This window comes from Pseudorca crassidens, chromosome 10 (genome assembly GCF_039906515.1).
Source record: "Pseudorca crassidens isolate mPseCra1 chromosome 10, mPseCra1.hap1, whole genome shotgun sequence".
Lineage (NCBI taxonomy): Eukaryota > Metazoa > Chordata > Mammalia > Artiodactyla > Delphinidae > Pseudorca > Pseudorca crassidens.
Window position 1 is genome coordinate 29,685,121 of NC_090305.1, and position 27,958 is coordinate 29,713,078.

Below are 27,958 nucleotides of genomic sequence, written 5' to 3' on the forward strand. Positions count from 1 at the left end.
TCTTAGTTGAGGCACGCGGACTCTTCGTTGCAGTACGCGGGCTTCTCTCTAGTTGTGGCGCACGGGCTCCAGAGTGCGTGGGCTCTGTAGCTGTGGTGCATGGGCTCAGCATTTGCAGCCAGGCTTAGTTGCCCCGCGGCATGTGGGATCTTAGTTCCCCGAACAGGGATCGCACCTGCATCCCCTGCATTGGAAGGCGGATTCTTTACCACTAGACCATCAGGGAAGTCCCTTAAAATGTACTTTAAAATTTAAAAAGGTCTGACAAAGAGCTTTCCATACACACACACACACACACACACACACACACACACAAATTCACATGCAATTCTGGACCCCTTGAAGGTACTGACGAAATAGTTATTGAATTTATTAAAGACTTTCCCTTAGAATCAGAGGAGGAAAGCAAATACTGCTGCTAGGAGGAATCTTTATTCGAAATTCTTTAACACACAAGACCCTAAAAGAATAATAAACCTATTGTGTCTGATGGAAAACAGGTATTTGAGTGTTTGATTCTAGTACAAAAAACATATGCGTTCATTGTATACATCTTACTTGCAGTAGAAAGGAGAGAGTTTCTATATCTTAGTTGTTCATTCAATTACTGGCTCATTTATTCGTTTTTACTGAGTGACCATGCATGCCGGGCCAGGCAGACTCCCAGGCACTGGGCTAACACAGTAAAGGTGGGTCTGCCCGCGTAGAGCTTACAGTATATGGGAAAGACAGTCTATTAAACAAGGGATAAGAGCGTCATCACAGGACACACTAGATACATTTGGAGCACAGAGCAGGGTAAGAGAACCATGTGAGGGTGGGGACAGGAAAACCATAAGGGTCACACAAGAGGCTGGAGGCAAAGCAAGGCCGATAGAAGCTGCCCCAAACTGCAATGAGCACGGGAAGGAAAGGGAGGGTCCAAGGGCTGGAGGTGCTTCTGCAGTCTAGTTGATGTCAGCGGGCATCACTGCCTGGCCTTTGGCGAAGGATGGAGATGATGGTGAAGGTCAATAAAACCATGCTGGCTGCGCCTCCGATCATCAGGCCCAGGAGGCTGCCGTGCACCTGCATGGCCTGACATCGCTCCCCAGTGTAGAAGAAGGCGTGGCCAGAGACGCACCTGGGGAGACAGGACACAGGGGCGTGTGGGAACCACCTGAGCCCCAAGGGCTTCCTGACAACAAGACCAACACAGCAACAATGGCAGGGGACACTCAGCAGTTACACGCACCTGGCCTCGTTCAAAGTGCTTTACGCAAGTCAATTAATTTAATCCTGGAACAACCCTTTGAGGTGGTGGTTATTACCAGGCCATTCTCATCATCCTTATCTTTCAGAAAAGTTAGATAATTTGCTCAAGGCCACGCAGTTAGTAAGTGTCTCACTCTTGAAGTCTAATCTCTGAAGGTCTGTCTCCAGACCCTGTCCTCTTGGCTACCATATGCAAAGTTCAGGAGGAAGGTTTGGGACACTTAAAGAATGTGTTTCCCGACACACAGTAGTGATGGTTCAGCAAACTCCGCCAACGGATGCTGAAATTAGTGGGTGAGGGTTTGAGGAAAGGCAAGATGTCTGCATGGTCTCCGAGTGTCTCTCCCAAGACGTGTGTTAATTAAAGAGTGAGGAATGGTAACTTCTCAGGAGACAGGGCTGGCAGACACCCTCTTGGCCAGATGACAAGGTTAACATCACCGGTAATAACACATATTGACATCCGGTACCCCTCACATGACACACTGAGAAGGTCATATCACGTCTTGGTTCTTACCAAAATGTACAACCCCAATATAATCATGAGAAGACATCAGATAAACTCAAATTGAGGAACAATTTGTAAAACAACTGATCAATGCTCTTCAAAAGTATCAAGATAATGAAAGACAAGACCAAGGACCAGCTCAGGATTGAAGGAGCTAAGGAGACATGAAAACTAAATGGAACACGGGGTCCTGAATTGGATCCTGGAACAGAAAAAGTGTATTGGTGGAAAAACTGGGGAAATCTGGATAAGGTGTATCGTTTAGTTAATACTATTTTTAATAGTATTTCCCTTTGTTAATGCTCATTTCTTGCCTTTGCTAACGTACGATGGTTATGTAAGATGTTGACTTTAGGGTATGGGGAACTCTGCTGCATTTCTGAAGTGTATCTGTAAATCTAAAATTATTTCAAAATAAAAGTTTAAAAAAGAAAGAACATAGTGGAGATCAAAAAGAGCTGAGAAGAAATGTAGGTGTTTTGGGCCAAGCAGACCGGCTCCCACATCTGCTACTATTCTATCAAATGAAACTGATGCTCTGTCATCACATACATCCTTTTAGGAAATATTTTATGCAAATAACAAACATTATAAAAAGAACTATTAAATATAGCAAACTGTGCTGACAGACAGACCTGGATTGCAAGTCTAAGCTCCAGCATTTACCATCTGGGTAATTTCAGACAAATTACTTACTTCTCTAAGCTTCAAATTTCTTATGCCCTAAGCGGGGATAAGAAGGGCCTTTATGCCACAGGGTGGCTATGAGGAATAATTTAGATCATGAATGCATACTGCTCAGGCGAGCATGTGACACAGAGCAAGCAGCCCCCAAATATCAGATATTCTTCTTCTTATTATTGAAAACATAAATATGATAATAGTACAATTGCACTAATGGACAATAGAAATAATAATTAATAACAATAATAACATTTGCAGTCAGGGAAGGTTTAAGCTTGGTCCTGAGTCCCTGTGGTGGAGCCTTGATGCTAAAAGCTCTGGGTCGGGACTTCCCTGGTGGTGCAGTGGATAAGACTCCCTGCTCCCATTGCAGGGGGCCCAGGTTTGGGCCCACATGCATGCCACTAGATCCCACATGCATGCCACTAAGAGTTCACATGCCATAACTAAGGAGTCTGAAAGCTTCAACTAAGGAGCCCATCTCCCACAACTAAGACCCGCTACAAACGAATAAATATTAAAAAAAAAAAAAAAAAAAAAAAAAGCTCTGGGTCATTTTTGAGCCCTGCAGTGGAGTTCAAAGTTCCAACAACATTCAAGATGCTGTTGACAATGTCCCAGAGGTAGCAAAGGGACACACGTGAAGAGACAGGAGATTTGGGACTCTTCTGCTCTGGCAGGACCCCTGCTCCGCCCTCTGATTCCAGGCACGGCTTTGTGGAGTCAAGGACCGACACGGTTGACCATCTGATGGCGTGGATGCCCTGACCTGAGAAACGTGCCTTTTAGCAGGGTAAGCAGACATAGGGCTCCCCTCTGCCGGCCTACACCTGCCGCCCCAGGCCACAGAGCCTACCTGCAGCTCGCCATCCCCTTCACGTTCACACAGATGCCTTCGTTTTGACAAGGGTTCGGGTCACATGGGTCCCTGAAGTACTGGGGCCAGTTGTGGTCCTCCATGGGGCCCGTGTTGTCCACCGACCGCTTCTGTCGGCTGCGATGCCCCTGGCCCAGGCTGCCCAGTAGGTCTTTCTCTAAGGAGGCCTTTCCCGAACCTTCTTCTGAAGCCGGCTGCTCCTGGCCTTGGAGAACGAGGCTTTGGGGGATCAGCCTGCTGTCTTCAATGTGAACTTCAGTCTGCTCAAGGTGGGTGATATCTTGAGGAAAGAGACAAAGGGTGGTGAGGAAGATATATGATTAAACCTGACAACAATTCACTTCCCCTCCTGGAGAAAGCTCCCTGGGCTGCTTCCACCCCTCTTGGTCATCACCTTAGTGACGTAGAAAAGCGGCTTTAAATCCAGCGGATTTTCATGATGCCAACTATTTTATAGATGGATTATTTTTTATTGAAGCATAGTTGACTTAAAATATTATATTAGTTTTAAGGTGTATAAATAGTCATTTGACATTTTTATAGATTACACGTCATACAAAGTTATTATAAAATATTGACTATCTTCCCTGTGCTGTACATTCCATCTTTGTAACTTATTTCATACATAGTAGTTTGTACCTCTTAATCCCCTGCCCCTATTTTGTCCCTACCCCTACCCCTTTCCCCTCTGGTAACCACTAGTTTGTTCTCTGTATCTGTGAGTCTGTTTTGTTATATTTGTTCATTTGCTTTGTTTTTCAGATTCCACATGTAAGTAAAAACATACAGTATTTGCCTTTATCTATCTGATGTATTTCACGAAGCATCATGCCCCTCAGGTCCATCCATGCTGTTGGACATGGCAAGATTTCATTCTTTTTTTGCCATGTTTATGTTTAAAGTAGTCCAATCACGATTTTATTTATTTAACTTGAGAAGAGAAGCATAAAGTGAGTATGGATAGACTGATTGAAACTAAATTGAAGTCAGCCAACTGTCACATTTGATAAGTTATACAAAAAGGTGACACTAAAATTTTAGTTTCTCCCCAGGACAGTTAAAATCGAGATGGGAGTCCTTGAATAAAAGAGTACAATGTGGTTCTCGTCGAGCACATCTTTTTTTTTTTTTTTTAACCTAGTCCCCCCAAAAGATCCCCACCTTCCATGAGATGCTTTAAAAAAATCCATGTAAAGTCAATAGAACACCCAGAACACAGGATTATTGATTCAGGAAAACCAGCAAAATACCTTCAAAGTCCACAAACAAGATAAGGTCGTCATTTTTAAGGTAACTCCTCCTTTTCAGCATTTGGTGGGAGATGATAGCACCCCAGCCCCAGTCGATGCTTCTAAAACAGGCACAGCTCTTGTCATAGGACCCCACGACAGACGGCCTGTCCCAGATGACGGAGCCATTCATTGCTGCAAAGTTACAGGTTACAGAAAATCACATTATCGCTTTACTTTTCACTTTCCATCTGTCTTTAATGAGTATAGAGAGCTTTTTTTTAATTGAAGTATGGTTGATTTATAATGTATTAATTTCTGCTGTACGGCAAAGTGATTCAGTTATATGTATATATACATTTTTTTACTATTCTTTTCCATTATGGTTTATCATAGGATATTGAATATAGTTCTCTGTGCTGTACAGTAGGACCTTGTTGTTTACCCATAAGAGCTTTGTTAATCAGAAAAAATGTGTTGGAAAAATATCAGGTTATTTACTCTTTCCAGGAGAATTATGCTGGAGAGGGTGTGGAGAAAAGGGAACCCTCTTGCACTGTTGGTGGGAATGTAAATTGATACAGCCACTATGGAGAACAGTATGGAGGTTCCTTAAAAAAACTAAAATAGAATTACCATATGATCCAGCAATCCCACTACTGGGCATATACCCTAAGAAAGCCATAATTCAAAAAGACATATGCACCCCAATGTTCATTGCAGCACTATTTACAATAGCCAGGTCATGGAAGCAACCTAAATGCCCATCGACAGACGAATGGGTAAAGAAGATGTGGTACATATATACAATGGAATATTACTCAGCCATAAAAAGGAACGAAATTGGGTCATTTGTTGAGATGTGGACGGATCTAGAGACTGTCATACATAGTTAAGTAAGTCAGAAAGAGAAAAACAAATATCGTATATTAACGCATGTATGTGGAACCTAGAAAAATGGTACAGATGAACCGGTTTGCAGGGCAGAAGTTGAGACACAGATGTAGAGAACAAACATATGGACACCAAGGGGGGAAAACCGCGGTGGGGTGGGGATGGTGGTGTGCTGAATTGGGCGATTGGGATTGACACGTATACACTGATGTATATAAAATTGATGACTGATAAGAACCTGCAGTACAAACAAACAAACAAACAAAACAACTTATACTAAACTTTCTTTGGGTTATTTGTATGGAAATATGTTAATATAAATGTTTCGGACATTACATGAAATTTCTAAAAATCTTGTATGTTCTGGTGCAGTAAGTCATAATTTTAGTTATTACTTTAAAATGTATATCTCAGAAATAACTAAATTTCCTTGTCAATTGCATTATTATGAACTTTCATCAAATCTTTAACCGTGGTCATTTTTAAGTCTTTTGTCATTTACAGACAGGTCTGGGTGTACTCTGATGCTTTTGCAAAAATGTTCCTATAAAAGGTTTTCATCTTCAAGGAATTCATGGAAAAGACTGACAAGTACAGGTTTCTGGTAACTGACTATACTGCTGAACTGAATGAATAAGCATTTTCAGAACTCTAATGGAAAACTGATGAATTCATAAAAGTGCTAACAAAAGATCAAGTTAAAAAAAATTAATTACATGGGACTGAGTGAATTGATGAGGATGATTATAATTTTTGTAACTTTCTGTTTGAATAATAAACCCCCCCAAAAAAACCCCTGAGAATTGGGAGGGGGGTGGAGCAGCGAACCACCCCTGTGAAGGGTCATTGCCCACTACTGAGTAACTTTTCAATGAAGGGGAAGAGAGAGCTATAGCTTCTTCCTTTTAAGGCTTAAGTCTCTTCTTTAGAAAAAAAAAAATAGTTTGCCCGTTCCTTTATTCATGCAAGTTTGTTTCATGGACCTACTGACAATGAGTAATATTCCAGGACTCAGTGCATTAGTTTTGCACAGAGCCTCACAAATTCTGAGTATTTGAAAATGATTAGCTGGATCTGTCTTCTCAGACTGAGCTCAGTGAGGCAGGGACTGGCTGGTTTGCTTGTACTCTAAGGGACTGGCACAGAGCTTGGCACCTTGCAAGCCCTTACTTAGATGCCTGATGGATGAATTCAGGAAAGAGAGAGAGATAAGATGACACTGAAAATTTTCACTTACATAGAAAACAAACTTCTGGTTACCAAAGCGGAAAGGGGGTGGGAGGGATAAATTAGGAGTTTGGGATCAGCAGATACAAACTACTGTATATAAAATAGATAAACAACAAAGTCCTATTGAATGGCACAAGGAACTGTATTCAATAGCCTGTAATAAACCATAATGGAAAAGAATATGAAAAAGAATAAATATGTATATCTGAATCACTTTGCTGTACAGCAGAAACTAACACAACATTGTAAATCAACTACACTTCAATGAAAGAAAAAAGAAACAAGGACATTTTAACTTAATGCTCCAACATGACATTGCTGTAGATGTGCCCAAGGAGGAAATGTGAGGGGAAAGTTAATCTCTCCTGTACAGATGAGAACTGTGTCTGTTGGCCCTTCCAGGTGGAGGGGCAGGTCTTCTAACCACCTACCTGTAGACGTCTGGGACTTGGAGGTAGTGAACACCATGCTGGAGGACATTCTCTTCCTGACATCGGGTTCCTGGTCAAGTATTGTCATTATCACCTGTCTGTTCTCCACTGGCCACTCCAGGACAGCATCATTCTCTCCACTACACAGATGAAAGGCAAGTCCCAAGTACCCAGAACTCCTGGAGGTCGTTCTGCCATGAGGGTACAAGGTCAACCCCAAACCGTAGCCCTCTGAATTATAGAATCGAGGGCTCTGAAGCTTGTCCCCTTTAACTGTGTTCTGCAGGACTTGAGAGAATTTCCGGACCGTCCAAACCCCTGCGGGGCATGGGGTTTCTGTCAAAGTGATGTCATCCAGGGAAATTCCCCCACTCAAGTTCTGGGGGTCACCCTTTGTGCCCTGGAAAATGTAGCGAAACTTCTTTTCCTCTCTTAGTGTAACATGGGCAATTTTCCAATTTTGGTCCAAATCTCCTGAGGACAGAGAATGAAATTGGTGACAACTGTGACTAACATTTTTGGAGCACTTGCTTGGAACCTCGTACTGTGGCAGGTGCTTTACGTGAACGATCTCATGTAATCTTCACAACAAACACAGGAGAGAACTGCTATAAACTTGTTAAGGAACTTTCCCAAAGTCACATATCTAGTATGGGAAAATCGCTAAAAAAGAAAAAAAAAAAAGACACACTCTGATTTATCATAAAAGTCTTAATCATGAATTTGTTTTCCATTATTATTCCATTCTGCAGGTTCTGGGCTTTCCCCTGGGTTTGTTGGTATAAATGCCCCCACCCCCTTAATGTTAGCACTGAATGCACAAGTATTGGGCTGAACCGTATAAAACAGACCTTTGATAAGTTAAAGGTCAAACAATGGCAATTTCATATGTCCATATTTATAATCCTTGGTAACACAGCAAATTCTCAACTCTTAAAGGGCACCTAGCTGTCATCCCTCTATTTGATAAAGATGCTCTGTAAATTTCAGCCAGAAAAGTGAACCCCTCAAAACCATTATTTGTAGTATTTTCTACCCACAGAGTGACCTGGGTAGAGACAATTTGGGCCCCCGTTCTTCTGAGTAGCCTTTACTGAGGAAGCCTCCACCCTTCAAGAGCAGCAGCTTCTTCTAGAAGTACACAAAGGATGCTTCCTTTATCCCATTTTAATTGAGAAATTCTTTGTTGAATGGAAAACTAGAAAAACACGTCTCTCCTTTTCTATTTATGAACGAACCACCACCATAATCAAAGAATGTAAGTACTTAGCTTTTATAACCCTGGATCTTGATTTTCAGTCAGATTACTCTCACAACCAACTAACTACCTGAGCATTTTAAGGTTTTTATGATCTTCTTATCGAAGTACATAAAGTATCACTAAGGAATATATAAGTGATCTTAGTGAAGTTAATGTATACAAGTCACTTGCTTGCCACCAACTTCACAAGTGGGTTTCAAGTTACCTCAGTGTATTAAATAGTGGTATCAATCAGTTTGCTGAAACAGAGGCAGCTTCCCTTTTACCTTCCAATCTCCGCCTTTGAATCACCAATTTTCTCTATTCTGTCTTTCTCCAAAGCTCTAGTGAAAACTAGATTTTTATATTCTGATTGGCCTTCTTTTTTCTTTCCCTGATTGGCCTCTTTCAATAGTATATTTCAGGCTCACCTGAACCCGTAATTTCTGAACGGTTAAAACATCCATTGAGTGGTTAAAACATGCCAGGCATTATGCATTTCAAAGAGGCAGAAGGGAGGTGGAGGAAAGGAAGGAAGAGGAGACAGAGGGGGAGGAGGGTGAAAAGGGAGAGGGAGGGGAAGGAGGAGAAAAAGCACAATCCCAAATATGAAGCCCAATCAGTTCTTGCAGGATGCCTTTAAGTACCTTGAAAGGTCTTCACCTTGACCAGCTTGCGAACGTTGCCCGTACCGTCATCCCTCCTGACCCAGATGGTGAGTCTGTCTGAAGGGCTTCCTGTCATTTTATAGAAAAACTGCAGGCATTGCTGCTTCCTCTTTGGGTAAAGAATCCGAGACTCCAACAGGGCTGCCTCCTCTGCTATCCCCAAGCTGGTACTGAAGTACATGAAGTAGCCGGCACCTATGGAGAGAGGACCCTAAAGTCCCACCTCTGGCCACAAATACCCCAGGGTGCCCTCAGCCCAGGCAAAGTGAAACAGTGAGCAACAGCCATCATCCATGCAACAAAGGCTAGAACTCTTCTGGGGAAAATAAAAAGGTTGTTTGTCAGTAAATATTCTGTCTGTCTCCACGGACAGAATTGCTGGTCAAAGTCACAGCTCTCCACTGCCTCTTTTGATTGCCTTTGTTCCCAAGGTTGTGAAATGTACACCTCTGACTTAAGGAAATACAGACTTTAAGCAAAGTTGATGGAATCTAGTGTCTGTGAGATGAATTCCATTTTCTTCATTAACTTTGTTGTTTAGAGATTCAATCCAAGGAAAAGCGATGGCCTCCTAGCTATATAAGAAACTGTGGGATTCAAAGTTTTAGGAATTGAATTTTAAATATTCACAATGAGAAGGGTTCAGTTTCATCCTTTTGTAGCCTAATAACTGGGTGTACTATCAGTGGTAAAGAATCAACTTTACTGTGTCCTAAGAAGAGGCATTCAAGGCACATTAGGGACCAACTGAGGGTTTCTCCTGAATGTAAAGAAAGCCTTGGAGGAACACTAAGAAAGAGGGGAGAAAGGGTCTACATTTATGCCAGAGGCTGGGTTTGCCCAACTCATGTATCTCAAAATTCTCTCCCCTAAAACAAGCAGGTGGCTAAACAAATACATCACTTGGAAAACCAGCACTCTTTTTCAAAGGCAAGGACAATGAACAATTCTTGCATATAAAGAAGTCATCTAGGGCTTCCCTGGTGGCGCAGTGGTTGAGAATCCACCTGCCAATGCAGGGGACACGGGTTCGAGCCCTGGTCCGGGAAGATCCCACATGCCGTGGAGCGACTGGGTCCATGAGCCACAACTACGGAGCCTGCGCGCGTCTGGAGCCTGTGCTCCACAACAAGAGAGGCCGCGATACTGAGAGGCCCGCACACGGCGATGAAGAGTGGCCCCCGCTCGCTGCAACTAGAGAAAGCCCTCGTGCAGAAATGAAGACCCAACACAGCCATAAATAAATATAAAAATAAATAAATAAAAACGTTACCATTCTTTAAAAAAAAGAAGTCATCTAAACTTACTCCAATACTCGACCTCTTACCAAATGCTCCACTCAAAACATTTCATCAAGTAAAAATGAAGTGGGCATCTACAGTTCCAGGTACTTTGACAGTATGAGTCCTTGCCTCATCTTGCCTCACATATGGGGCATGAGCAAGGATGTTTAAATAAGCTTTCCACAAAGCTGAAAAATACCATATGTCTTTAAGATATCATCAGGGTAAATTATATTTGCCGGTATGTTCTTCTCAATACTTTATCTTACTAGCCTTAGACTTTTGTGTCGTGAATTGCTGAGGGCTTGGGTTAGGGTAAACAAGAGCTCACAGGGCTAAGAAGGTCTCCTGGTTATCCTTGCTCAGGAATTCCACCAGTTGAGGTCAGAAGTATGAAGTGCAAGCCCAATAACTCAAGCTGAGGAGTCAGGAGACCTGAATTCTTGCCCTAGAGCTGCCAGTAACTGGGTATTCATTCATCCCTCTGGGATTCAAGTGGGAAGTGGCTTCTATCCTTCGAGCTCTTTGAGTGTATGCATCTACCTGAATAAGGCAGTGCTCTCTAGCAAAGGAAACCCCGTCCCATTATCTGCCTCCTGTGGAAGAAGCATAATGGCTGGTCAAGTTAACCTGAGAAAGCTTTTCTAGTTACCTCTCTGGGCTGTGGTCCTTTCCTTTCCTACTAAAATGCTAGAATATTCTTTCAGCAGATTCCTCTCACACGGAAATCACCTTTCTGTTTAGCTGGAACTTGCACATTAGTCTAGCAGCAAACCCACAGGAGAGATTAGATTAGAGGCTATGATGGAAATTTAAAGAGAACTTCAGGCGTAGATCACCCTTTGGACACTGGAGATTATATGTTTAATAATCTGATGTGTAACAGAGACTTTCGCCCTTTGCCAAGGCGCGAGGAAGAGTGGCAATTGTTGACAACCTCCAACATTCTCCCTGGTGGCCTGGCATCTGGGTGATAAGCTGGGTCTCTTCCGTGAAGGAACTCTTAACAACTCTCACACAGGCGTGGACTAAGGGACTTCATGATAGTCCAATCTTTAAAAGGCTATTATAATCTATAACCCCGCCTGCTTCCAAATAGGGTTGGTACAATTTCAATGACAAGCACATAATAAAAGGGTGTTAAGATAGAAATTGAAAAATAAATAGAACCTCTGGAGAGAAAGGGACGATGGGGGAAATAAGTAGGGAGTCAGGCTGCTGGTCTGCCTTGGAAGATTCTAGACGCACTATCTCTTTCCAAGCTCGCTGGAAAGGATCAATAGCTTGATGGTCAGAGAGGCTTACAAAAAGCCAAAAGACTTAAACAGCAACGACAACAAAAACAACTTCTTGGGGTCACAATTAGCAAGTGGTGGAGCCAGATTTTAAACCCAGGTCTCTCCTGACTTTATGGCTTTCTCACTGCACAAACCATGTACAGGAACTATCTGAAGCTGTTATCCAATATGGCAGCTACCAAACGTATATGGTGACGGAGCACTTGAACTGTGGCCCGTCCAAACTGAGATTTGCTGTAAGGATAAAATATACACCAGATTTCAAATACCTACTGTAAAGAAGTGTGAAGTATCTCATTAATAGTTTTTATATTGATTGCACATTGAAATGTTAAGATTTTGGATATATTGGGTTAAGTATATTACTAAAGAGAATTTCCCTCATTTCTTTTTTATGTGACTGTTAGAAAATTTTACATTACATATGTGGTGTGCACTGTAGTTCCACCGGAGGACGCTGCTGTTAGAGACATTGCCTTAATTTACAAAGTCATATACATATATATATTTGGCTGCACTGGGTCCTTGTTGCTGCCCGCAGGCTTTCTCTAGTTGTGGCGAGCGGGGGCTATTCTTTGTTACAGTGTGCAGGCTTCTCATTGCAGTGGCCCCTCTTGTTGCGGAGCATGGGGTCTATGCACGTGGGCTCAGTAGTTGTGGCTCATGGGCTCTAGAGCAAATGCTCAGTAGTTGTGGCACATGGGCTTAGCTGCTCTGCGGCATGTGGGATCTCTCCAGACCAGGGATCGAACCCGTGTCCCCTGCATTGGCAGGCTGATTCCTAACCACTGCACCACCAAGGAAGTCCTACAAAGTCATATATTTTTTAAAATTAAAAAAAATTTTTATTGAAGTATAGTTGATTTATAGTGTCGTTGTTAGTTTTAGGTATACAGCACAGAGATTCAGATAGATAGATAGATAGATAGATAGATAGATAGATAGATAGATAGATAGATGGATATAGATATTCCTCTTCAGACTCTTTTCCCTTATAGGTTATTACAAAATATTGAGTACAGTTTCCTGTGTTACACACACTCTATATAAACTAGATAACCAACAAGTACAAATTCATATCAACCATTATGTCTGTATCAGTTTTGTCATCACTTAAACGAACCTTTCTTCTGCATGCCCAGAACCTGGATGCTTTTTATTGCGTTAATAATAAAGATATGTCGGGCTTCCCTGGTGGCGCAGTGGTTGAGAGTCCGCCTGCCGATGCAGGGGACACGGGTTCGTGCCCCGGTCTGGGAAGATCCCATATGCTGTGGAGCGGCTGGGCCCGTGAGCCATGGCCACTGAGCCTGCACATCCGGAGCCTGTGCTCCACAACGGGAGAGGCCACAACAGTGAGAGGCCCGCATACCGCAAAAAAAATAATAATAAAGATATGAGAAATGGTTTTTGTCCTCACTCAGAGTTCCAGGTTTGATAACTAGCATTCCAGCTGAGGCCAAACATGCCAGCTGCCATTTCCCCTTGAACCTGGAGAACCTCCATAATGTACCCCCTTGCTGCCTTCACTGACCTGTGCATCGTCCCTCCAAGGTGTGATCCGCTTGTCCAGGCTGAGTGCTGTCCTCATGGACCCAGTCAGCAGTATCTCTGGTACCCTGAATCATCCCACAGATGTTTGCCTTCTCAAAATCACAGTGGTCCAAAAGGGTGTGAGTTGTGGCTGCAAATGATATTTTTGTCACCTGGTTAAAAATTTAAGGTCTCTCATGTCAAATACCTAATGGCTAAGGCTACTAAGATGTCATTGTTTTAGCAGGATCATGAGCCTTTCGTTGTCTTGATTTTTCTCAATTGTAAGTCCTACCATCATGCATTAGATAGCAGAACCTGCCAACACAGATGCAGCCCTACACACTTCACAGAGTCAAACTATAAAAAGGCTTACCATCATGCTTTTCTGTAAATGCCAACCATCGACTCCTTTAGATCAAGAATGAGGTACCTGTTATGCTGGGCTTTGTTCTTAGTAGATCTTCTCTACATACATATTGAACAGGATTAAAGAATGTGTCTCTGAAGACCAATGGGGCCATTTTAGAAAACATCCCATCTCTGAGCATTAGAGGACTCCAGGAACCACTAACCTGGACAAAGAATTTAAGATACAAAATACTTTCAAGCCTATAACTATCTTGGGCTTTACATAAGGATGCTCCCTTCAAAGGGAAGCTGAAGAAGTTGGACAATTCCAGCTCCTTACATTGGCCCAATATTTTCACTTTACAGAACACAAACACATAATTGATTTTCATGACCATCTTGTGGGGTAGGTGTTACAATTTTTTCTAAGGATAGGGAAACTAATGTCCTTAATGAAATGGACAAATTAACAAAATTAACAAATTAACACAAAGGAAAATGTACAGGAGTCCCGTAAGGTCAGGGGGGTTACCCAGTTCTCAGACCCAGAGGTACTCACTGCAGTTGTACATTCTGTTCAGCCTCTCCAAATCGATAGCACTGAAATCCAGGCGCTGCCCAATGATGGAGTTAAACTCAGGGATCTTGGCTGTGATGGTGGGGACACTAGCATTCTTGTTAAATGAGAAAGGCTCATAGTGCATCAAAGACTCGTAATCATAGGGTGTGTTGAGGTCTGTGATGAAGTTGTCATCGTAGGTGTTAAAGTTGTGCTGATAACCTGTCAAGGAGGGAATCCACAGGCCCTGATCAGTCATGTCATTTCCCCATCCTACCCTCTTTGACTAGATACTCAAGCAGAGACCAAAATAAGGGAGAGGGGGCAGAATAATGCATCTTTGATCTAAATATATATACATATTTAACATATTTTATAATTTGCACAATGTATATAAAATTAATATATATCAATGTTCACTAATAACATTGTAAAGTACTAATATATTATATAATAGTACATACAATTATTATAATGGATATTAAATAGAGAAAGCCTGTGGGCAGCAACAAAGACTCAACACGGCCAAAAATAAATAAATAAAATTAATAAATTTTTTAAAAAGTAAGAGGAAGCTGGTTTGAGTGGGAAAGAGTCATGAGCTGGGGCCACCTTGTCCAGGTTAGGAGAACTGATTCTGAGAATCTTTCCCTAACTCCTTGTTCAGTAAAATTGTGTGGTAGCTTGAAACTGGCATAGTAATTAAATAAATGGGTAAATACTCCCAAAGAGAAAAAAAATACATGTTATAATTAATAATAAATATATACATATTATTAAATATGTGCATAATATATACATATATTATAATGTAATGTAAATATACAATGCATGTTATTAAATGTATATTTAAATCAAAGATTCATTTTTATACATATAAATAAATAAATAAATGTGTGTGTGTGTATGTATGAGGATTTAAGAAAGAGAAGATAAGATATCGAAGTGGAGGCAGGTATTCCTCATGGTAGGAAAAGGAATTTTTGAACTCAGGAAAATATTCAGGATTGATCCATCTTGCTAACAGCCAAGTACCTCATCCACCAAGAGCTGTACCTGGCCAGCTCTCCAACAATTTAGGAAAAAGAAATCTAACGGGCAGAAGGAAAGTTTAGCACCTGGCGAGAAAGTGGCGTCCTGTCAATCAAGGCTCACACTCTCCTGTTCTAGAAATGGCCCCATGGTGAGAAAAACAGAATAGGAAGAAAACTGACTTTCCTTTCAAAATAGAAAATGAAAATATTTTAAATGAGATTAGCATAAGTAAGAGAATATGCCCTGCAATGTGAAATGCTGAAATGAGAAACCACCCAGATACTCTCTTAATCCAGCAGCCATCAGGAATTTACTGGTTCAGCTGCAATAATGGGAAGTTCACGGTTTTTAATTCCCTTCTTAGGAAGTGATAGAAAAACTGAACGAGAATACTCATAACTCTCCCAGTCAAAACTTCCCACCTTCATCTTCTCTTTCTCCCTTTCTAGCTTCCCATCCAACTGTTTTTAATAATTAGAAGAAAATGTGACCAGCTTTCAAAGACATCAACTCAGGTACACTCAGGATTGGAGAAGTGTGGTACAGCCTGGCAGTGGTCCCCAGATGCTTTTGGAAAAGCCCATGAACCCCTTTGATCAGAACTTGTTTTAACTATAAAATGACAATACTGATGTTACATCCTCCCAACTCACAGGGGTTTTATGGGGACTTAATCCAAGAGGGATCGAAGCATTTTCAAAGTTGGTACAGAACTGCAAGAAGTAAATAACCCCAACAGGGAAGGAGGAGAGTCATTCCTTCCAGAGCATGTGGTCTTCAGATGGCCGTTAAGGGGGCAAAATTATAAAAAGCATTTAGGGGGTGTGAGGACTTGGGCGTGGGTCTGGGGTCTCCTGGTAACTCTCAGTGGTATCTTAAGCAAGGCACTTTCAACTCACTGGCTGCTTTCCTTAACTTGCAATAAAATCATCAGGTTAAAATAGATAGTTTTATTCTTTATTATCCAAGGATACTTATCAGAATGCTTTACCAAATAAATGTTTTTAATACATTTTAAAATTTAACTCAACACATTTTTGTCATGTCTACTATTTACTGGGAGCTGTGCTAGGTGGGTGGTGGTCCCTGGCAGTGACTAGGACAGGCACGGTCCTTCAGGGAACTCACAGCCGAGAGGCTGAAGAGGAAGTGATCTTGTAAACCAGAGCTCATGGGCAAAACTTTTGTGTAAAGGGTCAGATAGAAAATACTTTTGGCTTTGCAAGATGTATGGTCTCTGTCACAACTACTCAACTCTGCTGTTATAGCACAAAACCAGCCATAGGCAGTATGTAAACAAATGGGCATGGCTATGTTCCAATAAAGCTTTATTTACAAAAGCAAACAGATATGGCCCACAGACTGTAGTCTGTAGACCCCCTGCTAGACTTCAGAAGTGTTTTGCTTAATAAAAGAAAACAGATCCAGAAAACACAATTCTGACTTCAGAAACAGAGATGGATCTGGGGAGAGAACTATATGGCCAATAGAGTATCTTCCTAGGTTAAATAATAAGATTGTCATCAACTGAAGATGAGATGCAATAAAGTCATAAATTACCCTGAGCAATAATACTGCCCTTGCTTATGATCTAAATTGGATTTGATGTCTCATTTGAGAAGAGTTCTCCAGTGATTGCAAGCAGTTTAGATATATGAAATTACACCTAATGAAAACACAGACAGGAGATGAGCAAACATGGTGAGTCATTCATGCTCAACCCAAAACCGAGCATGTCTGCAAATTATCCTTGTAAGTGTACAGGCTCCCTCTGAGAAAGGAGACCTCATATGGTCTAAAACTATCTTAAAAGCACCGAGCATTGTGTTCTTCAAGACTTAAAAATGCGAATGTTTTCTGCTTCCTCATGTCATTTTCAGCAGAGTTAAGTATATAAGAGAAAGTAAGAAATTCAGGCCTCTCGCAAATTCAGACGAAGTCTAATACTGCCCGGAGCCTCACAAGCAGAGATTCGGTCCTTTGACCTGCTCTCTTCTGGCGTATCTACACAGACCCAGATATAAGGCAATTACCCCTGGGAGACAAAATATACTGTTTTTGATCTATTATTTCATACTTGGGTGAATACTGTCTAGAACTTCTCTAGATTGTATCGGGGGACAAAGAAGAATATTACTTGGCCTCTAGCTCAGTGGTTGAATGGTAGGATGGGTGGGAGTATAGGTGTGGGTCCAATCCTGGTAACAGATTAGGCTTTTATAAACCACATAGTTTCCCCTCCTCCCACCAGTACTCCACATTCATGAAATATCAGAATAGGAGGTGCCGGGAGGAACACAGATTGAGAAACCCCAGAGGTGATTTCGATAGGATTAGCCATCTGTACCCTGCCTCCTGTGAGATCCACGGTTACAGCTGACTCCAAGACGAGCCAGTTCCGGCAGAAGTCTTTTGGAGACTGCTATTTAATTGTAAAGTATGGCCAGTTCTTCCAAGTCCCTAAAATTATTAGAGATGCACTGCAGTCTGTGAACTCATATGTTAAACTGGGATCTAAATGAAACAGATAATTACGAGGCAACGATTTGCTTCATGAAAACCATGTGTGGTCATAGTTAAGGCACTTCCAATACATTAAAGTTTCATTAAGCTATCACTGCCAAAAATGATGCTTTTCCACTTCCTGAACTAATTCCTAATCAAACACGAGGTGTTGGGACTTCCCTGGTGGTCCTGTGGTGGTTAAGATTTCACCTTCCAATGCAGGGGGTGCAGGTTTGATCCCTGGTCAGGGAGCTAAGATCCCCCATGCCTCATGGCCAAAAAAACCAAAACATAAAACAGAAGCAATATTGTAACAAATTCAATAAAGACTTTAAAATCGAAAGAATCTTTTTAAAAAAACTAGGTGTTTTCAGAAACACAGCATGGAATGTCCATTGGTAAACTGAGTTATAACATCTTCATCAGAATTTTTAGAATAACTGCGTAATAATATGTGAAATAAAACTGTGTTATCCTTTATGGGTTGGGGGCAGAAGGAAAGAGGTGCTTAGAAAGGAGAAAAAGACTTGTGCATTTTGATGAATCAGAAAAACTATTAGCTAGAATTAACACAATTGGGAGTGCAAATTCAGATAAAAGGTGGTTTTGGTTTTTGCTGTAGTTGTTTTGTTTGTAAACACCTATTGTTGATTTGGTAAAGCAACAAAGAAAATTCTGGAGTACGTCTTCGGATTATCATACAGTCAACTAAACCTCATGCAGTTTTCTACACAACATTTCACATGCAGAAACAGGACCCTGACATCCTCAGGGACCTAATTCATTTTACTCACTAAGACAGGAGAATAGAATTTTAGATAGATTTTCAACAAAAACACTGAAACAAAGCAAGAGCTTTTGATGATCAGTTAACCCTACATTTAGTTAACCACCATTCGCCTTTCCCTGAGACACTTATATGGGATCAGTTGTGATCAGATGAGCACAGCCTACGGGAGAGGCCATATTTTGTGTTCCTCCTGGAGAAATTGAAGCTCCCATTCATACATAGGTTTGGCCTGGTCATCCCAGGGTTGGGCTGAGCAAGTGATAAAGATAATAGCACCTTGGGTTCATACACACCTGGAAGAATTTCATCCCACCAGATCTTCACATAATCATCCCGGTCCGTCCTTGACTGCTCATGGTAGAACCCCAGAGCATGCAGGATCTCATGTTCAATGATGGCCTTATAGTCGCATCCCTCGCCAATGGAAAGGTTCTGTCCTACGTGTCGGTCGCCAACCTCAGACCAGCACCTTTAAAGAGAAGAAAGAAAGTTTCTTCTAGAGAATTCGTAAGCAGCTGTAATTCATAGGATTCCAAAACACAAATTAGGTTAGGTTTGAAGAAATTTAGGTTTGATTTCAAAAAGAAACTACTGATACCATTCTCATCAACATAGGGCACTGGTGAAAAAAGCAACATTCCCTGGAGAGAATATTATGCAGGCTTTAAAAGTGATAGGCCATTATAAAAGTACGCCTACATACTCAGAGGCAAATCAATCCTAATAATGCATCAGGTAAAAAGAAGTAAAAATTGGCATTTGTCTTCACCTTCACAAACCCATGGGGCATTCCAAAGAACAACACTATTGCTTTTATACCACAAAGCTGTCTGAGCAGTGGCTGTGGTTGATTTATGTCTTCTCCTTTACATTTTCATGACTTTTCAAATTTCCTATAATGAGCAGGCATATATTTTATGATCATAAAAAAGAACCTCATTAAAAATGCAAGTTAATCAAGTTCATTTCTTGGGGTATTACCCAATCTGCAGCATTATGACAACACACAGCAGGTGGCCTAACTTATGACTGAAGGGCTCCAGGCAAGAAGGACCCATAAATTCCCTCAGAAACTAGTGGACTCAGGACTGCTAGCAGATACTCTAAATTCCTCGTGTGCAGCCTCTTTCCCTCTTTTTCCCAATTATTTTTGTCTTTTCTCGTACATCTGATTTTCCACCTCAACAAGGATCTATACCTTAACCAACGCTCAACAGAATAAGAGATCTGACAATAGTTTAAATGCTACCAGTGAATTGTGAGTTCCTTGGTGACAATCACATTAAATTACCTGCCACTGTTTTCCCAAGACTGCTAACATCATATAAGTTCAAATGCTAATAGGCTTGATTTCTACTCAAAGATAGACCTTAGTTATTTTCTAACAACTTTATTAAGGTATAATTGACATACCATAAAATTCACCAATCTTAAGTGTACAATTCAATGATCTTTAGTTAATGTACTGAGTTGTGCAAACATCACCATTATCACCTTGCCTGACGGTTGCATTTTATTACCAATTCAGAGTTAACTCTGCAAAATATCCACAATCCAGAGGGAGCATTTATTATTTATCTTTTTTTTAACATCCCTCCCCAAAGGAAAGGTGTAAGTTGCAAAATACGGTAACTCCACCACTCTGTAAATCTTTGACCTTGTCCTTCTGAAAGAGCCCAGTTAACCTCCAGCTTCAGAGGACCAGGATCCTGAAGGGTTTGGGGCGCTTTGGGCCAGCCCCTTTCCTGGACCCTCTTCCTCCCTTTTCCTCTCCCCTAACTTAAGTGTAATAGAGACATCTCCCGACCACAGGCAATAAGAGTCCCCCGAATTCGGGTTTTCTCTCTCTTTCCACCTCCCATTTGCCCTTCCCTTTCCTCTACCTCTCCATCCTTCTCCTTTCTTCATCTCTCTGCCACTCAGCTTGGCTCTGCCTGAATCTTCACTTCACACTATGTCCTGCTTCTGCGGTCACCATAGCATACTAGACCTATTCACTTGTTATTACTCCACCACCCCTACTTGCCAAGCTTACACCTTTTGAGGTCTAAGACTCTTCTCGAGGAGCTAAAGCATGTGCTAACTTCCTTCTTTACGTCTGTTACCCATCCATGATTAACAAAATCCCCACCTTCAGAACTAGACAACGAAATCCAGGCAACACCTAGAGGCCATGTTGGGAACTGCAGTGTGAAGAGATACCTCCAGCTGGGTCTTGAAGACACAGACCTACAGAGTCACGGCAGATGGTGGCTTTGCTTCGCAACTTCATCTAGCTCAGACTGGTTGATATACGCACCGCTGAAGACAAATGTCTTCTTTCTTGATATACCATTTATTTCTTCTTAGAAATAAGTAACTCTGAAAAGCAAATCTACATCTAGAACTTTTCAAAGAGGTCCAGCCATCAGAGTACTATAATTTAAAACAGAGCCATCAAAAGGATGCATTTCATACTTTAATAAACCTGACAAAAAAATAAAAGGGGGGCTTCCCTGGTGGCGCAGTGGTTGGGAGCCGCCTGCCGATGCAGGGAACGCGGGTTCGTGCCCCGGTCCGGGAGGATCCCACATGCCGCAGAGCGGCTGAGCCCGTGAGCCATGGCCGCTGAGCCTGCGCGTCCGAAGCCTGTGCTCCGCAACGGGAGAGGCCACAACAGTGAGAGGCCCGAGTACCAGAAAAAAAAAAGGACTGTAATTTAAAGCATAACCTCAACCCAGGAAAAGAACTGAGATGAGTCTCCCTGGTTCCCCGAGGTTTCCAAACAATTCATTCTCTACAGAGCTCATTAAAAATGTGATGCCACTTTAAAAAATTCACAGTGAAAGATTTGAGTTTGCTTTTAGTTTCTTTCCAATTTCTTCTTTCAGCCTTTGAAAGAGATGTGTCACTTTTTATAATCAAAGGACATGTGATTTTCACACTCTGTAAAATTTCATACTAACCCATCAAACTGCTGAAAGATGATGTACGAGCTCTCTCCTTCATAGGGCTTGAAATCCACACAGGACTTGAGGCGGAACATTTCAAAGGCATAGAGAATAGCTCCTTTGGCATTCAGTGCTGCAGAAATCAATAAAAATATCAATGAGCCTTAGCTAGCTCTTGGATAATATATATAACCTATGAACATAGAAAATCACGCCACCACATGAAATCCACTGGGGTCCATGACAGATTTTTTTTTTTATAGTAAATAGATCCCTTGAAAACTAAAACTGACACATTATTTGTGGATATAAACACTAAGTGCATATGTTAAATACATAATGTATATATATCTACAAAATAAGAATACACTTACGTATGTGTGGCTGAACAAAATCATAACTTCCCCACTTTCTTCCTTTCATTATCCCCCATTTAAGCAGAAGTTCTGAGTACCTTCCCTCAGGAGAGCCGCATGGCAGAGCACAAGACAGAAGTGATTCAAGCCACTTCTGTCTTCTGGATAAAGTACTTTGGAGAGCATTGGGAAAGGGATTCCTTCCCCCAATCTAAAAAGTCACCACTCTTGCTAGAGGAAGAGAGCAGAGCTTACAGAGGTTTATGGCTCCTGAAAGCATAAGAAGTATGTGTAATATTTATGCTGCTTCCCTGTAGGATCCCCAATAGATGGCAAGCCTAGATAGGCAGCTCTGCAGGCAGCCTTAGAAAAGATTTCTGTAACCCAAGTTTGGAACCAAAGCAGCAGAAGCCTTAGGGACCTATAGATGCCTATTAGTAAACTTTGTGGATCAATGACCAAAGATCAAATATCATTCCTTTTGCCTAATCTGCACGTGTACATACCTTGGTATTGCATAAGACAAGGATGGGTGGGGGAGAAAGATACTCCAAAGGAAAGGAGATTGTTTCTTACCGTGTGTGTGTGTGTGTGTGTGTGTGTGTGTGTGTGTGTGTGTGTGTGTGGTTTTTAATCCCATCAACTTGTTGGAGGTAGGTCTCTAAGTTACAACTTAAGCTAAGTTCTATAAAATTAAATTACATTCTTGCACATTTGATTTTCAGCATTCTCTCAAAGAGTTTCTAATTCTTGGCACTTTACCACATACTTATCTCATATTTTTAAAATTAATGTTTCTTAAATCATGTCCCAGTAAATAGGGATGCTCCTTGAATTTCCAAGTGCCCTGTCAAACACTGGGGAAAAACAACTCAGCTCAATTTTCCATAAAATAACTGAGAAAAACAGCACTTGTTACTACGTAGCTTTTCTCCAGAAAAGGCATGGGAGGCAGCACTGATAAAAAGTGATGGAAAATTCTTGAAACATAATCTATGTCTCCTGACAAGGCGAGCAGCACAGCAGCTCATTAAGACTGAGCAACATTGTCCTAGCTTCCCCTCTCCTCTTGCCCATCCACAGAGGATGGGCCTCCCAGACAGGCACCGCATCATGGTGGCTGCTGAGCTGTCAGTCAGGGGCTTGATGTCGGCCAGTGTCCACGCGTGGCTTCTAATATTTATTTATTTCCACCAATTACTATTTTCAACAATGAACAAAATGCAACTGATTTCAGTCCTTTATATTAAGAGAGAGAAAAGAATAGAAAATTTTAATACAGAGGAACAAGGACAATGAAATATAGTCTTTTCTATTTCTCAAAAGGGTGACATGTTTGTCTTGCAACAGAAAGGGAAGAAATCAATATGTTGAAACTAGTATCCTGGTACCATATTTAGATTCAACCTAAACAAACTGTTATTGCAAGTGCACATTTTTCATTGCTATGATGTCAAATTATATTTCATTTTTGTTCTTTGTGTTGCTCTTGGTCTGATTAACATGTTAGTGTGTTCTGCATTTTAAAAATCATTATTTGATACTCTGTATCTCAGACTGGTTAAGCAGCATGGGTTCAGATGTAATGTCATGCCTCTCATACCGTACGGTAAAGAACTGTCAGAGCTTAGAAACCCTTTTATACGTTGGTAGTTACCCCAAGTCTGAAGGTGATGATCAGGAGGAGAGGTGAGACAGAAGAATTCAACTCAAAACTCCTAATGAAGAACAATTAATATTACCCAGATTGTCGGCCAGGATGTAAGGGATGGGGAACTTCCACCTGGCGCTGGGGTCTCTCAGGCCATTTCTGGAATTCTGCAGAAATAAAGGCAAAGGTGACTGGACAGTTGGTCTCCTTGGCTTCCCCCTTCTCTAAACTCTCACACCACTAACAATCTGTCACACAATTCAAACAGTTTAGTCAACTTATCTTCTGATTATATTGTAAAATCAATAGAAGTTCATTACAGACATTTTAGAAAATTCCAGAGAAATTTTTGAGAACCAAATAAAGGTGACCTACAATTCCTCAAAACTGAAATAGCCACTTTCAATATGGTGGTGGATTTCCTTCTCTCTCATGCTTCACTTATTAGGAAAATTGGATGGACAAGCAATTTAATAATTATAGACTGTCTTGTACTGTTCGCTAATGTTTTTGTCTGTTTTTGTTTACCAGCAACCACAGTGGAAGTCTTTGTGGGTACAGATTATAGATGAGATTTGTTCATCTCAGTGGCTGGACACAGAGCAGAAGCTCACCATCCTATGACACAGCCAGTCCTGGGGGGAATGTTATTGTGTTCCTAGCAGGTACTCACCTGTAGAAAAATGTCCCCCTGAAAGAGGTCCAAGCCTGCAGCTAGACATGGATTTTAAAAAAAGAAATATTTGAATGAGAATTACTAAAAGGGATCTCTCAAAATAAAATGAATCTTTTCTATTGTAAGTCTTTAGTTGTTAATCTTTATGTGGTGAAACGCTTTTGAAACAATGCAAAAGTTTCTTCTAATTGAACAAATGTAAATAGCCAATAAATATCAGATATTGTCACATTCTCTATTGTCATTTTTGGAACAAGAAACCTAGAGGGCATTATGCTTAGTGAAATAAGTCAGACAGAGAAAGACAAGTACTCTATGCTATCACTTATATGTGGAATCTAAAATATAAAACAAACAAGTGAATATAACAAAACAGAAATAGATATAGAGAACAAACTAGTGGTTACCAGTGGCAATAGGGAAGGGGGTTGGGAAGGGCAAGATAGGGGTAGAAGATTAAGAGGTACAAACTACTATGTATAAAATAAATAAACTACTAGGATATATTATACAGCACAGAGAATATAGTCAATATTTTATAATGACTGTAAATGGAGTATACCTTTGAAGATATTGAATCACTCTGTTGTACACCTGAAACTAATATTATGGTGTAAATCAACTATACTTCAATTAAAAAAAAGAAAAGAAATCTTGTCCAAGAATCTTAAAAGTAAGAGACAAGTTAGAAGGAATCTTTTTGGTCATTGACTTCATTGACTTCAAAACTCTTACACTTTGGGGGTTGAAATGGGACTTCCTGAGACAGGAAATGAGGTACCAGGTGGTCAGCAGCTGAGTGAGCTATAGTTTCCCACTTCCCGTCCAGGGTCCTTTCTGCTATTGTACTATCCTTCTTCCCCACCCTAGCTAAATGGGTTGATTTTGCTCTTCCCCATGAAAAAACAATGGTGTCCTCCAAAGCCAAGCTCAGGGTGCTGCCCTGATAATAAAGAAGACCTGGCAAGTATGGGTAGATCCATTCAAAACCATGGCTCCAAACATCTGCTGTCAGGACCTTAGCAGAATATACTTTCTCCCTGATGGCATTGGTAAGATCCTTAAAAGGGACGATCCTGGTGGGAAAACTAAGGGCATTTAAAAGAATGTCACTTCTTATTACAGCCCTAAAGTTTGACAAGTATCCTTCCCTTGAAAACACAGACTACTTCAGACAGAATCATCAGATCATACTTCATTCTGAGAACAGCCCCTGATTTACAGCTGGAAAATCACACTAGAGGATAATCACCACAACTTCACATGGAATCAGCGGTCTCATTTGGCAAAGCTTACAGCTCATTCAGGAGCTGGGTTCAGGCTCTGTAATGACACCGTGGAGGTGTTATTATGATGAGGCTTCCTGGTTGTGCTTGTTAATGACTAACTAAGGCTGTCCCTGAATCACTCCCTCCCTCATGCCCATATTTCCTAGATTTACTTAACCTCAGGACCATAACCTAGTCATATAACAGCACAATTAAACAACAACAAACAGCAGTGATGCCACTGCCTCACAGGCAGCAGGACCCAGGTTTTGAATTGCCTTTTCAGTAGGGCTACTATGGGCTGGTCCATCCATACTCTTGCCTAGGCCGGTCCTGGGCAAAATTATGCATTTCTTGACCCCTGGCCTGGATGAGGGAAGGGCTCTTCCAGAGCAATGTGAAGAAGCCTACTGGGACCTTGGCCCCAAGGGCTGGTCAGCATGGATGGGGTCACAGAGGAGTGAGAGAGTGCAGTAGGAGAATTTCACCAAGAAGTACAGATCCATTGAAAGCAAGCCCCAGCCTGTTCACTACCCAGTTTGTTCATGAAACATATACTTATTAAGTGCTTAATGTGTCCTATGCCTTGTTCTAGATGCTGGGGATATAGTGGAGAACAAAACAAAGCACTCGGGGAGATGACATTCTTGATTGGAGAGGAAGGGGATACAAATAAATAAATAAATGTAAAGTATGGCTGATGGTGAAAATCATAATTGAAAAAAAAACCCCGTAAAACAGAGTAAGAAGGAAAAGAGTGCTGAGGTGAAGGAGGGTTGATATTCATAAATGGTGGTCAGGGAAGGCCTGCCTGAGGAGGTGGCATTTACGCAGAAATCTAGTGGAGTGGGGAGTGAAGGAAGGGAATTGAAGGCAGGGGCAACAGCAAATAGAAACATCCTGGGGCAGGAAAGCCTTGATGGTTTAGAGCAGCCTTAATAGGGGGGAAATAAATCTAATCTCATTGGTGTTGAATCCTCTGGGGGATTCTGATGCTAAAGTTTGAGAAGCACTGCTCTAAAACCTCAAGGCTTTCCTGCCTCAGGACCTTTAAGATACAGCAGATCCTCTGAATTACAGACACCTTGACTGCCTGACTTTAAAGAAGAGAGGGCTTGATGCCTGGCTCTGAAGTCTTGAGACCCATGCACCCATTTACTTTCCTAAGTGATTTCTACTTTACCCCTGCAATCATTCTCAAGGTTTTCCAACTAAATATCACCTAGACTGGCTTCCCTGTAAATGGGACAAAGCCAGAGGAATTTACCCCTAAGGTATGGGATTTTTTAGTTTTACATTCTTCATATAGGACTGAGCTATTAAGCTATGAGTCACAAGACCTGGAGGTGAGCTCTACCACTGCCATCTGTGGTCTTGGGTGAGTCAACTTGACCCAAAGGAGCCTCCTGTTCCTTCCTGCAAAATGAAAATAGCACTCACCCCATTACAGATTTTTTTTTTTTTTTTTTTTTTTTTGCGGTACGCGGGCCTCTCACTGCTGTGGCCTCTCCCGCTGTGGAGCACAGGCTCCGGATGCGCAGGCTCAGCAGCCATGGCTCACAGGCCCAGCCGCTCCGCGGCATGTGGGATCTTCCCGGACCGGGGCACGAACCCGCGTCCCCTGCATCGGCAGGTGGACTCTCAACCACTGCGCCACCAGGGAAGCCCCCCATTACAGAATCTGACAAATAAATATGCAATTGGATATGAAAGCTTTTGTAAACTATAAGGTACTTATGATCAGAAATATGGAACCTCTGTTTCCCACCAATTCTAACCAAAGATACCCAGAATGTCGCAGCTTCTCCCCCATTTTAGAGACAGGACGAGAGAGAAAAGAGAGACGATTACTTGGCATCTCTCTCCTCTCAGTAATGGATGAGACCAATGGATTTCTTCAAGGAATGTTTTTGTGGACAAGATGTCGAAACAGAGACACTTCACACTCCTCTCCAAGTCCCAAGCAAACAGTTGTTAGTGAATATGACGGGCCAGTAAAGGGACTGGGGTTTTTTCCCCACTAAATATAACCAAAGGCATATTCCTTACATTTTTCTTTAGCAAGCAAAATAATCATCCATTTTCCCTTCTTTTTTCTTTTTTCAAAATGAAAACTGGAAGAATAAATTTTTTACCAACAAAAATCTTGTTATATATTTCTACATCCGCTGAGCACTCACTAGTTCTAGAAAATTTGGTCTAACCATTATTCTCCTTCCACATTTCCATTTTCAGAAACTCTGCAAATTCTAATGAGGCACGAATGAAGAGTTCTCTCCTCCAGTTACCCAATACCATACTACGAAGGTTAAGAGATTTTCAGCAATTCTATCACAGGATTTTAAATTATTTAAAGGCATTAATGATGGCAGAAATTGCACCCACCTAAATTGATTTCTGAAATATCCTTCTGTTCATCAAACTCTCCATCATGTACTGTTAAAAGTGGGGGAAAATATTGTTACCAGTATTGCTGAACAAAAGAGAGAAAGTTCAGAAAACACTCTATACATTTCAATTAGTTCTTACCATTTCCTTTAGAAAGATGCTTAATCTGAAAAGAAATAAAGATACAGTAAATGGATAACATACACTACAATGAATATTTCTAAATACCATGAAGAACAGAACCTACTTACCGATACAGCTGCTATGTGGGCAAAAAACAAGATGAAAGAGAGAATGCAAGCAGATCTCGTCCAAATCAT

General features: G+C 41.3%; 1 protein-coding gene across 1 annotated transcript; it reads right to left on the reverse strand.

The window, feature by feature from the left end:
• On the reverse strand, positions 1-27,958 carry MEP1A (meprin A subunit alpha). Its single transcript, XM_067755825.1, is given in 14 exon segments — positions 1-1,123; positions 3,303-3,603; positions 4,574-4,747; positions 7,108-7,581; positions 8,995-9,210; positions 13,131-13,280; positions 14,040-14,261; positions 18,663-18,838; positions 21,315-21,432; positions 23,398-23,473; positions 23,980-24,020; positions 27,636-27,686; positions 27,780-27,810; positions 27,812-27,958. Coding segments are annotated over 14 exon segments (2,343 nt in total). The 3' UTR covers positions 1-957.